The 13,658-nt window shown below is 31.9% G+C and overlaps 1 protein-coding gene across 24 annotated transcripts in view; it reads right to left on the bottom strand.

Annotated features, from left to right (window-relative positions):
- Rbp6 (RNA-binding protein 6) overlaps positions 1 to 13,658 on the bottom strand; it is a 1,186,203-nt gene that overhangs the window by 488,989 nt on the left and 683,556 nt on the right. For all 24 annotated transcript variants that reach the window (XM_088182883.1, XM_088182887.1, XM_088182888.1 and 21 more), the window contains one exon: positions 12,393 to 12,434. In XM_088182883.1, coding sequence (XP_088039009.1) covers positions 12,393 to 12,434 — 42 coding nt within the window. The remainder of the gene's footprint in view (positions 1 to 12,392; positions 12,435 to 13,658) is intronic.

Raw genomic sequence — 13,658 nt, 5'->3', positions numbered from 1 at the left:
ATGGAATTTATAAAATCATTGCTACAATTCGAATGTAATTTCTTCTTAAGTATCAAACTGTGAATGGATAACGTTAATCACATTGTTCCAAATCCGATAGATGCCAGCGCTTGCAAGTCTCGGGCGGCTGAGCGAAATTTTATCTGTAATATTCAACGCTCGGGAGAATTTCACTTCAAATTGTGCGTAACTTTAACGTGTAACAAAGCGGGCCGCTGAAACATCCGCGTTACTTTTAATATTTATCTCTTAATATAAATTCTCGACCCGAATTGCGCCCCTCGTGTATAACGTGAGCGCGAGGCAAAACCTCGATTAGACACCGTGACATTGACAATAGCGTGGGGGTGGTTGGAGAGAAAATATGACAAAAATTTAAGATAAAAAAAATGTGTTATCGCCAGATTTAAGAGACATATAATTTAATTTTTAATCAAACGTTTCCAGGAAGATAATATTACAGCTCAAATAGAATAATTCATATTCGTTGGCTTTAAAGCAATTCGTGACATTTTAATAATTCTGGATAAATTCTGGAAAATTCTGGATAAATAGCGTCATGACTTGTATTTTGCCTAAAAAGCTTTTCAGGAACAATATGCTTTCTTTTATGCACTGCTTAAGAGTAACCCATTATATTTTTTTTAAATAATATATATATTTTATATTTTTTTATTTATTTTCACTCAAAACCAATCACATTTTATGAATAACATATAAATGTAAATTGTGTAAAAATATAGCATTGAGTCATTAGATGTAGGGAAACATTTAACAATATCTTATTTATCTAAATGTTAAAATAAATATTATTTTTTTCGGTAAAATATATTTTAACTAGTAAGAATAATATTTTAATTACTAGTTCAGTGAAAACATATCAAGCAATGGATTTTTAATTTCACTGGGTAATATCAGTAAAATTGTATTATTATTGTTACCATTCACTATTCTATCAAACCCAACTTGTTCAAAAGTTCAAAAACTATAATAAGTTTTCAAATTTTCATTGGGTCAAGTTAGGTTAATTTGTTTAGATTGGGGTTGGGTTTAGAAATATTGCATTCCACATTCAGATATTTAAAAAAAAATTAACCCTAAAATTTATGTTGTCAAAATTTTTATAAAATAAAAATTGTATGTAGAATGATTTCATTTAAAAAAAATGGCAAGCTACGACTACTAAAAATATTTTTAAAGGGAAGGTGATTTATTAGATATTTTTTATTATTAAGGATAGACTGAAATAATTTTAACGGAAAATCACGATATTGATAAAGACCTTTTGGATCTTTAAGCTGCTCTCCTTTTCTTGATCATTTGTTAACTAGATGTGAGAAATGTGTGTTGTACGACAACAATCGTCGTAAAAGATAGTTGTAATCTAAAAGTAAAGTAGCAAAACCAGGCTCGCTGTAAAAAAATGTGTATGTTGATATTGCTACAGAATAGTGCATTACGAAACTCGTAAGCATGTGCACAAGAAAATTATAAAAAGGCCCGCACTTGTCAACAGAAATCGAATAAATTTACAACACGACAATGCGTGTCCAATGTGACGAAATTAACTCTTGATAACATCAAAGAACTTGGCTGGAAGATTTAATCTGATTCAACATATTCTACAGAACTTACTCCTTTCAACATTTTCTAGGTGAAAAGAATTAAAATTCAGATGATGTGAATAGAGGGCCATTGGAACATTTTGCATAAAAGCCTTCAACATTTTATGAAAAATATAAAAATAGTAAATGCTTTGGATTTTTTCTTGTGTGAATTTTTGATGATTTAAATTAGATTTTAAGAATATTTTTGCAAAATAAGCAATCATTCAAGATTGATACATTTTGACAAAATCAGAGAAGAGCACAAAATATTTATTGATTCAGGTGTTGTAGGGCGTTTATAATGTAAGATTTAATTTAAAAAAATATTGTTCCTAAATATTTGTAAAAACATTGTTTTAAACTATGAGTACTAAGTAAAAAATATTGTTTTCAATATCAGTTAGATTTTACAGTCGTCGCATTTTCAAAGAAAAAGAGAGGTCTGCAAAATGAAAAATTACAGCTGAAATAGTCGAAAGCGACGATTGAGTGTCTGAAAATAATTACATTTATCCCGGGGAAGCCGCCCGAAGTGTCCGTAAGTAAAATAATCAATTACAAGCAAATGATCCCAATTTCAGATAAAGATGAAGCGTTTCCTCGGCTCCTCCAGGGCCGTAGTGAGGGTAGAGCGGGGTGGGCGCAATTTCCTGCCTCATCAGCGTTACTCATTAGCAAAGTACGTTTCGGCGAACGAACTCTGTCAGGCGGCGGAGAGGATGGGGTCGAAGATGGAGCGGTTAAGAAAAATTAAGACAGACCCCTGGTTAATATTATTATTATATATAAAAGTCGGTCCTTCGAATTTTCCAAATAATCATTAACGCGGCCCGAGGGCGCTTGATGGGCCCTTGATAGATTCGAATCGCGGCCCAAGGGCAAAATCCACACCTGGACGAGAAAAAATATTATAATAGAATACGGGCGAAACACAATATCGGTGAGGGAGCGCCTCATTAAAAACGAAGAAGAATTTTGATTACGGAACAAAGATTAATTTGCGCCGACGATGGCGCCGTGTGATTAGGGCGGTCGAAGGGAAATTATTATATTTTTTCTGCGAGAGAAAATAAAAGAAGATTGAGTCTGGCGCAAAATTTAGTCAAGGACATTTAACGTTGAATAAACAGAGATTTTTGATAAATTTTAATTAATATATCAATGTCACTCAAAGAGCACTATTAATATAAAAACATACTAAATATAAGAAAGGTGATTCAATTTATTGCTTGAAATAACTTATTAGGCAATGCAGATTGTTTTTATTTAATATTATATATAATGAGCTGGTCCAGTTAATATAATTTAATTTTAATATTTTATGATTTTATAATAATATGTATATGTTTTAGACTATCGTAATGTATTGTTGTAACCTGTTAAGTCATGACAGTCTAAATTTAATTTATTAAAATATTTTTACTCAATTGCAAAATGTATACTGATCTATTTTGAAATATAAACTTTATCTTAAAATAAATTGTATTTTGGTCATATTATGTGTATAAAAAAATCGAGAGCTTTTAATATACAAAATGTATGTAGAATATATAGTTTATATATTAAGCTGTTGTGCCACGCAAAGTTAAATGCTTTTTCGATGTCGAACAATTTTTATTGTGTGCCTTTTTACACAATTTTAAACATACTAAAAGCTCTTATATTTTAGTGTTCAAGTACTGAGTATGATTTCGCAAAATTAATAAAAAAATGTTAATGGACGATACCATCTAGTTTTTAAAGTAATACAAAAATATTAAAAATATACTGTATCTCTGATATTTGGTAAATTATTGTTTTTATAATAATTTAATCGGTACCTGCCATATTTAACAGTAATAAAATTATTGAAATAATATTTTATTATTTCACCGTGCATTTTTCTTTATAAATATAATATATTAAAGTGTTCAGCTACAACTCAAAAGCGTTGTTGCGGCGTTACATAAAATTACTCGCCTCAAAGAAGGAAATCTTAAAACGCGTTTACTTATTAATAAGCAAAAATGCGGGAAACAACTTCGAACGCGATGCAAAAGCGTATTAAACTAGCAAGTTTCTTAGGAACTGCGAAACAGATTGCGAAAGCCCGTATGCGCCGGTTAAACCGCGGGTTTAACCCGGACAAGATGGGGTTAAACTTGGTCGCCTGGCAAACTGCTCGAATATTGCCCGGGCAATAGATTTTTACGTTGCTGCGAGTTTGCGTGCTGCATTTCAGTCCTGTTTTTATTTTATTTTATTTTATATTTTTAAGTTTACTCCGGCTTCGCTGAGAAACGGATACTAAACTCGGGGATGAGTCGTTGAAAGCATGAAAATAATCTGACGTGGCCAAAAGATAACTACGCCGTTTAGTTTTATATTACTCATGAAACTAGAATATAATTTAAAACGGTCTTTATGTACTATTTGTTCATTTTAAGTATAATAATACACAAAGTATATTTAATTTAAATCATATATATATTGTTATTTTATGGTCTTATAATAAAATAATACGTGGAAAATATTGAAGTTGTTAGTATAAAAAGTCACTTTCTATAAATAAAAATCGTAATAATTATAGCATATGATATATGTTGCTAAATTTTGAGTTTAATATAGTGTTGTATTGTTTCATTTAAACTCGATAACGAGTCGCATTTTCATATTCGTTCCAAAGTGCAATCTCTCGGGTCCGAGCCGTAACGTAAAGTGGCTCCGGCTATAAAGCAGCCCAGGAATAAATTGCGCTCTGGTGTGTCACGGGCGGAGCAAGGAAGCGCACAAACGAGGTATATGATTGCCGAAGTTACGGGCCATGTGAGGGCATAGTTTATAAAGAAATTGCATTTCGCCTTGCTACGATTCATACATTTTAAGTCATGGTAGAAAGGCCAAGTTTGGATATTACTGTGCCGATGAAGCAAAACGAAAACATCCCTATATCAGGAATTAATTTACATGGTTGTAATGATCAACCTTTCTGAAAAATATACTTTTACTATAGCTCAAGTTTGAACAGCTTACGACCTTTAATAAATAATAAAGTAGTTTCTGCCTGTGAAAGACGGCATTCTCTTCCCTAATCATAAACATGTTACATATGAAGTTATTTAGGAATAGATAGTTGGTGTATATAAATGAAAAAATTATTGCAGAACATGCTTAATACTAATGACGATTTTTTTATGGAACATGCTAATTATTGTATAATATTCAAATAATGACCGAATTAATAGCAGTTTTTTCAAACGCCTCTGTCAAATTTTAAAATACTTCTAGATGATCACAATTGTATCAAACTACAAGTTTACTTTATAAATCATTTTTATCTTAATCGAAAATCTCATGCATTAAAATCATAACATAATATAGTTAAAAGCAAAGAATCATTATGAATTATTTCGAATCAAAAATACATAAAAAAGTTTTACAATATGTACTTAAATTATGACAATCTTTGTATATTTTCGGCAACCGATCCCTAGCCGCTGCAACCGGATTTATGAGTTTTTAACTTAGCCGCTCGCGGGATGATAACTCCCCGGTAAGTAGGATTATTCAACCGCGCGGAAACAAGTTGCTGAATGCTGATGGATATCGTATATTTCAGAGCTTTCGACTTTAAAGTGGCTGCGGCGAACAATGAGCGCCTGCTGAAGTGCAAACACGTATTTTCACACAAAGTTCGGTTGCGCGAAAGCGTCTGAATTTCTGATACCGCAGCCGATTAATAATGCATTTCTGGATTCGAATCACAAAAAATACTCACTTCGTAACGTAAGCGATTTTTTGGCATATTTTATATTCACAGAAAATGAAATCATGTGGCATTTAAATATTACTCTGTGAGTCAAGAAATCAGGGACGTGATCGCGACTCTCAATAAATCGCTAAGCATTGACAAATTATGAACACAAAGCTACCAGATACAATGCTCCTAATAAAAAGGCATATATATAGGAATATAGATACGACATATATCCATTTTTATGGAGATATCTGTTCAATTTTATTTGAGAATTTTCCAATAACTTTACTATGATTCCAGACAATAGATTTATATTTGAGGATACTACGAAGCGTATCGCCAATAGATTGTTCAAATAACACGCGCTCCGTATACTGAAGCTGAGCATCTTCAACGCCTTATCGCAAACTTTGTTTGTGTACAAATAAAATATTCATCCGTCATCAGAAGAAATTTTTCTGCTAAAAACTCTTTCGCGTGTTTAATTATTAGTTCTCATTTATGTCATTGATAAAAAAATAAAAAGCAGAGGACTTAAGTTAGAACCCTGCTGTACACAAAAATAAGCGAAAAACCTGTCAGAACGACGATTAGTGTAGCTCAAATACTAACGGCGGCGACTAAAGAAATTTGAGGAAAAAAAAACTTTCCATTAAGATTGGTCTTACTATAGTCGAATTTTATACCTTTGTTAGGATATTCTAAGATATTCTAGTTTGGATGAAATCGTTCAAAATCTTATCGAAGAGATTGTATATTTTTAAAGTCTACTCTATGATATGTTAATTTATATTTCTAGTTTAATATATTAAATAGATAATTTTCAAGAATAATAAGGCGCATATAGTGTTCCCGTGTAAGGCGGAGGCGGCGATGCAAACAACACCCGCACAGGTGACGTATATAGTTCAGGGACTCACAACTCTGGCTCGGATTCCTCGTCGACAAATTTGTATACAAGGGGAGATAACAATGCATTTTTACGGTGAAGTTGCTCGCTGGCGAGAAGAATACATTACGGCAGACTACGCTGGCATCGAATTATTCGCCAAGAATTTATTCCATAGCGCTAAACATATTCGAGGTGAATAAAAGGCTCTGAGGCTTTGGAAATAATAAATGTAACACTTGCGCGCACGGGCGGGTGAAAGTTTATTTTTGGAAGCATACAAAAGTGTTATTTTCGAATTATGCTTATGAATAATTAATTTGTAATAAATGTTTTTGTATTTCCGGAGCAAACGGATAAAAAAAGATTTTTGTGCTAAAATATGCCAAAGGCTTAAAAAATATATAGTACTTTTAATATTATATGTATATGAAATTTTTGCTTTTAATAAATAAAATTAATAGAAAAAAAACTATAAGAATATATAAACATAAGTAATTAAATATTTTTGTTACAATTAGGTTTATATGTATATATAATCTAAAGAATGGCTCACATACATATTATTAACTATTAAAAAAATTGTGAACAGTCTAATCAGTGGTGAAGCTACAAATTTTAGCGAATTGTTTAATTAGTATTATTATTGAAAAACAATAAAGTTTATAAAAAATCCATATTAAAATATACAACAAATACATCTGGATTTACTTTAAACTGTTATTTATTGCAAGTCAAGATTTAAAAATTGACTTACTATGTATAATATATACTCTCTAATAACTGATATTTATTTGAAATAAAATACCAATATTTATCTAAAAAAGTATAAGCATTTAAGCATGGGCTTATTCAATTTTAGTCATAAATTTGCTGCTAGAATAATATTTGAATAAATAAAATGTTATTTTAAAACAGTTTTTATATTAAATTTATTATCTAAAATATCATCAGGTCTGCTTTATATACTTGACATAATTGACATCACTCGTCTACAAGCTGGAACGGAGTTTTTCAATACTGCAGCGCAACTATTGAGTTCTGACCCACGTTGTTTTTTTTATGTAAAGACGTTACTGTAGCGAAACAACGGTGTCATTTTAGCTGCTTTTCCTACATGCTTCATATTTGCTAACTGACTAGTTTTAATTTGACTGTACCTCAGATATTCGCCACAATCGTGTACGATTTAACCCGTTCAAGTCTGCGGTCCATCGGAATCGAATCTCCTTTGTGCCGTGCACCGCATCGTTTAAACGCACACATCCAAAGTGATAAATCTAATCAAGCGTCGAATTATGTTAACATCGGCTGAGCGTACAAGGATCGGACCAATAACAGTTTCATCTGTTCGATTATCCAGCAGCCGTCTACCGCACTCGCCTGTAGGTTGGGCTTTGAAGTCGATAACAAATTTAGTCGGCCGATCGGGCGTTCCGCATCTAATGAATCCGAAACCGTGCCGGACCTCATCTGGATGGACCCCGCCGTCGTCCATTTGCATCCGGGGCCCATGAATATGTACATCATTTCGGATGCTAAAGTTTCCCGGGGACGTGAATTACAATGGAGTCGGCTAATACACGCGGTAAATCCTCGGGCTGCGGTTTTGCGGCCGCACCGCCCCGGCACAACCTGACCCGTACAACCCCGCAAACTTATGATGTCTACTAGGCATTGTAACTGTTCGTTCGGCGGAAACAAACAACGCTTATTATGGTCGTTCAACAAAGGGTTGATGATGCGCGGAAAGTGTTGTCGACGGTGGGGAGGAGCGAACGAGACAGTTGTAAATAAGGCTTTCAATACCGGTATACCGGCATTCTTAAGAAAGGTTAATTTCAATGCAAATAACGGTATTAACTTTTAAGATTTTTTGTCACAAGTCGTTAATGGTCTTCTGTATTCGGTAATGTATGCTTTGATTCAAAGGCGGTTTGGCCATTTTGTGCTGCAGAGCTGCAGCTCTCCCAGTATAAAATGAATGTTCCTATTTTAAATATTTTTATATACTCGTATGTAACTTACTCAGTAAATTATGTTTGTCTAGTATATCATATATATTACATATTTTAGTTTTTTAAAAAATATTTTGTTCAATCAACAAATTTTAACGGGCTTGCCACTGCTTTGATGCAAGACTTTGTTAAGCGATTATTAATATTATTTTGTATAATGATTTAAAATAAAGAAATAAACCTTTTTGAATTATCGAAACATAAAAATAGTCCTAGTCTTCTTATCTGAGCGGGTTCTTAGATCACCAAAGCAAACATAAAACCGTCGGCCGGTTAGAGTAATAAAAAAATCGCAAAAAATTGGTGGTCATTAAAATATGTCTGACACGAACACCTTCGAAAAGGTTTCTTATAAGAGCGTCTTCCTTAAGCAAAAATAAGGCGAGTTCGAGTGTTAAAAATTTGAAAACAATTGTCATTCCATGACCCCTAATAAAACCTTTTAAGAAGTATGCATATTAGGCATGAACCCGTCTTTACTTATGCAGCAGCAGTTGTAATTAAAAATGCTTTATAAAATTTCTCGAGTAATCAAAAAATTTCCGAAAAATGAGAATTCTCGATTTGACACTTTTCTCAAGAAATTCTCGAGAATTGGGTTCCTCGCAAGCTTTCCGAGCTTAACCGCGAGCAAAGAGTGATTGTGTGCTCTTCTCTGATGTCACGTCTCAGAAATAAACATTTTTGGAACTGCTGACGAGAAATGGGTTCTTTACAAAAATGTCAAGCACCGAATACAGTGAATAGGAAAAGGAGAAACATGTTTATCCTAAGCTAAGGATGGTCTTTCCCTACTTAAGATGATGGTATCAGTTTGAAGGGATATAAAATATTTAATTCACTTTAATCTTTCAAACCCAAACCAAACGATAACAAAGAGATTTACTGCGAGCAGTTTTTATAAATATAAATAGATTAATATAATTAATATAATTAATATAATTAATATAAATAGATAAAAAAATTTATCACTAACAGGTGGAATTTTTTCAAAAATTATACGATATTAGATTAGATAACAAATATTAGATTTTAGTTGTTAAAAAATGGTTTAAATACCTAAATAATATTTATCAATGTAGGAACACAAAAAGTGGTATGAAACATACTTATAAATATATAAATTATATTTAAAGACTTGACACAAGTTTCCCTAAAGTGTCATGATAATTATATAATTAAACATAAAATTATTAGTGCATAGCTAAAATAGATGAGCAGCATCCTACAATTTTTTTTAGCTCGTCATAGCTATCGCTAAAAATATCTTTGAATTTGGCAAGCTCGTAAGAAGCTGGAAGGCTCATTCAAGAGGAGCGTATTCGAGCGCTGTCGTACTAGCGGCGACGGGGAAGAATAAGGAACGCAATCGCGACTCTCACTCTAAGCTTTATTGAGTAGACGTTAAATCAATAATGGTGATATAATGGGGTAAAATGAAGTTTGCTAAAATGGTAAAATGCTAAAATGGTTTGGTAAAATGAAACGCAAAATCAAAAGAAGTAAGTTTCATCAATAAGATCATAAATCATGGCCATAAAGAAAGTTTTCTGCATTTAAGTCGTGATGTACATTAATTTGAACTTGTCCATTTTATTTCGAGGCTTTTTTAAAAATAATTAAAAAAATTGATTAAACTCTAAAAATGTTTACAAATTGTAGGCGAAGGTCTGTGGAAGCTTCAACAAAAGCCCTTTTAATTATATCCCGTGTCACTTCCGAGAAGTGCACGCGCACCCACGGTCTCACATTACCCGTCCAAAACGAAAGCGGTAAAGGGGCGAACAAAACCGGTAATTGCCGAATTAATATTTGAAGGAGAGCCAAAAACCGGGCCCGAGATTTTCTCGCGAAAACGAAGTCTCCGCTTACCGAAATTGCTGCGGACCGTGCGCCTTTTGTCACTCAATATCTTGATTGCCTACATTATCGTTTTCAAAGGCGAAATATTGCCTAATTAATTTTGTAGGTAAAACGCTTTCAATACTCGTTACAAATTCACAATAAGCCTTTGTCGCGATAAAGTAATAAATTGAGACAGAAACGGCCCAAAGGGGGACCGCCCAAAATTTAATTCTTGATAAACCTTTGGCGCTCGCCGAACGAATCTCATTTTACCACATCATAATTTAAAATTCAATATCAATTTGTCGCCGAGCGGCGAGAAATATGATTATTATTTATATTGCGTTATACCGCGACCCATACTACGATATTATGTACGAAATATATTGTAATGCCGAATAATGTTATTAAATTTACACCAGCTACACTAGGCAATTTGAAAATATATCATATTTATGTACAGTGATGCTTAATACAATTTTAGGCATAGGTATATTATTTATTTATATTATCAGCATGCCTTTATTAATATGCATATTATAATTAGCCGACATAACCAGCATTTGCACATGTCCATTAATTTAACTAGAGATCGATTAAATATTTTTATAATATGAATCTTTAAAAAAGTTTGCACCAGTAGTGAAGAAAATACTTTTAACTTAATATTTGCAAGGTTTGATAATTTAATTTTACATTACAGGCTCGTTTTGTCAATAGTATTTATTTGTCAAAGAACAACATTCGAGAATGTGTGATACTTCATACATAAGATTGAGATTATTTTTGGTTTAATCAATGTGAATAGATTTTGACAGATTTAGTCAAGCAGAGATACGCAAGTGGTTTTGTCATTCGTAACATATTATTTAAGCAAAACGGGATTATCTGCAGTATTCGCTAATAAATAAAAAAAATCGATCCCATTTCAAAGTAAATATATAGCACCGAAAGTATTTCCATCAATAAAACCACAATTTGATAATCTTTGTGTTAATAATTGGCTCATTAAAAACAAACATTATTATTATTCTGTGCCAACATAAATTTTAGAAACCACTGTCTTAAAGTTTATTTTTTTTATAATTGTAATAACAGAAAAATCAAAATCTAATATAAGCGTTTTGAATATTACCCACACGTTCATAACCGGTTTGTTTGAATGGCGGAATTGTTTTTTAATTATCTCATAGCACAAAGGTAAGTGGATTTCAGCCGAATGGAATGAATATTCCGAAATCGGCACATTGAAAACTGCGACTCGGCGCTCTGAAACGTTTGCATCAGTTAATTAATATTTACACTGAATCAATTATCAGGACTTACAAAATTCAAGCACTGCAGTGCGGCGTCGGAGTATGCCCCCGGCTTGCATTGAAGGGGTCGAATCGAAAAGGGGTTGCTGAATTGTGCGCACTTTTATGTTTCACTATATTGAAACTGTTGGAGCAGATTAACGCCTCACTACTGCCGTGCGAAACTAATTAACTCCGGTTATCAATGACGCGGTAGTTGACGATGAGTACGGGATGATGATAGGCGCCACGGGGTAGGCAATTCTATGAATATAAAGCTAATGAAAGGGATCACTTTACTCTGGATTTTATAAAGCGAGCAGATAGGTGTCAGTTGAAGCATTAAGTAACATATTCATATTGACACGCCCTATGTGAAATATTTTTACGGTATCCTTACATATTTTTAATTAATTAAACCATAAAATTATACGGTTATTTTTATAATTGTTCATATAGTTATTACTATGACATATAACTTAAAAGGTTATTTGTTTGTCGGTGTATTTCATTAGCTCTTTAAGTAGTAGGTCTTACCGCAAAAGGCCTAGTTTGTCTTTAAATATTATTATCTGTTTGCAACATAGAATTAAAAGTAAAATATCTGAACTAACATTATAAGGGAAAAGTATTTATATTTGTACATTCATATGAATTTATATACATATGTATGTACAATATACTATAATATTTACACATATACGCATTTATCCCTTGTCTGAGCACTTCTTCCCGTTCTTCTTGTTTTGCTAGCACTCCAAACGGCTACTACACTCTTGTAATTCAAATACCGGGACGTAGACACGTAACAGTTGATCTCGAGTGGTCTCTGATCCGGCTCCGGATCTGGACCACTCACAGTGCGAATTTGCATTCGGATAATTTTATACGATCGACCCGCATACATTAGGCGCAGGAAATTAATTGTACCCTCTGAGGTATTACAATTTTAAATGCGACTCGTGTTTGTACACCTCTAAATAAAATATTTTTCAGACTCACCTTTGGATGTGCTCTCCTGGGGAAGGCGACTTTTGGGTCAATCTGAAACAATACAAAAATAAATATATTATTTATTTATTTATTATCGGCTCATGATGACCTCTGTGCATCATGATTATTATATTGGGTAGATATACGGAAAACTGGAAATCTTTCTGGTTACATATGACAGTTTAGGAGGAATTTTTTGATATAATTCACGAGATAATTATTTTAAATATTTAAAACATGGGTTTAATTTATACCAAGAAAAATTTAAATTATTTTACAAATGTCTTACTGCAAAATATTTTTATTATTAGTCTCATATTTTTTTTAATTGCCATTATTATATAATATTACAGTAAGCATTACTTATGTTTATTTTTAGATAAAAGCTTTATATATACTTATATATGTACATATAAGATGAAACCACCAAAAACCCCCGCATTAATCATGATACTTTTTGACATTTTTTTTAAATTAAAAATGTTATAAAAAATTCATTTATATGTATGTTGGCTAATTGTGCTATTTCTAGAAATTTTGAATTAGGACATTTTGGAAATTTTTGGCTTTTGTGTCGCCTCATCTCCTAAGACTTTTATATTTGTAACTTTATCACGATACTCTGATTTTATACTTTAAAATGTGTCTAAAATTAACAAAAAATTGTCACTAAAATTTAAAATTAAGGAAAAAAAATAAGCAACTCATTGCGCTATTACATATGTAAGTCTAATTTTGTTGCCAATTAAAATCATGTTTGATGTTGTTCTCAAGAACATATTTGTATAATGGAGAAGGTTCAGAAAACGATTGTTTTAATTTATATAGTTCAGAGTCGGATACTATATTAAATATAAAGAATGTTATTTTAATATAATGTTTTTGGTAATCGAAAAACAAATAAATAATTAACCACTAAAATATTTCTTCAATAAAAAATAATAAATGTAATCCATGAAATTAATTTAAGGTTTTACAACTACGAACTCAAGTTTTCAATATAATATATAAATCTTTTCTCACAATTGAGCTAACATCAACGGAAAGCTAGCAAAATAAAATGAAAAAAAAATAGATCTGATTTAAACCTGCTGTTTTTTTTTCAAACTTATTTTGCCTAGCAATAATCGAATATGTATTGTTTAAATTTTAATTTTACAATTGCTGTTTTATATATATATATATAAATGTTTTACATCTTAATTTTTTTATGTCTTTTATCTTATTAATAAATTAATAATTATATGCTTTTTACACACATACATGTGTATATGT

The sequence above is a fragment of the Plectrocnemia conspersa genome, unplaced genomic scaffold (genome assembly GCF_051122295.1).
Source record: "Plectrocnemia conspersa isolate PC_06_02 unplaced genomic scaffold, ASM5112229v1 ptg000003l, whole genome shotgun sequence".
Classification (NCBI taxonomy): Eukaryota; Metazoa; Arthropoda; class Insecta; order Trichoptera; family Polycentropodidae; genus Plectrocnemia; species Plectrocnemia conspersa.
This window is presented reverse-complemented; position numbering and strand designations above follow the sequence as displayed.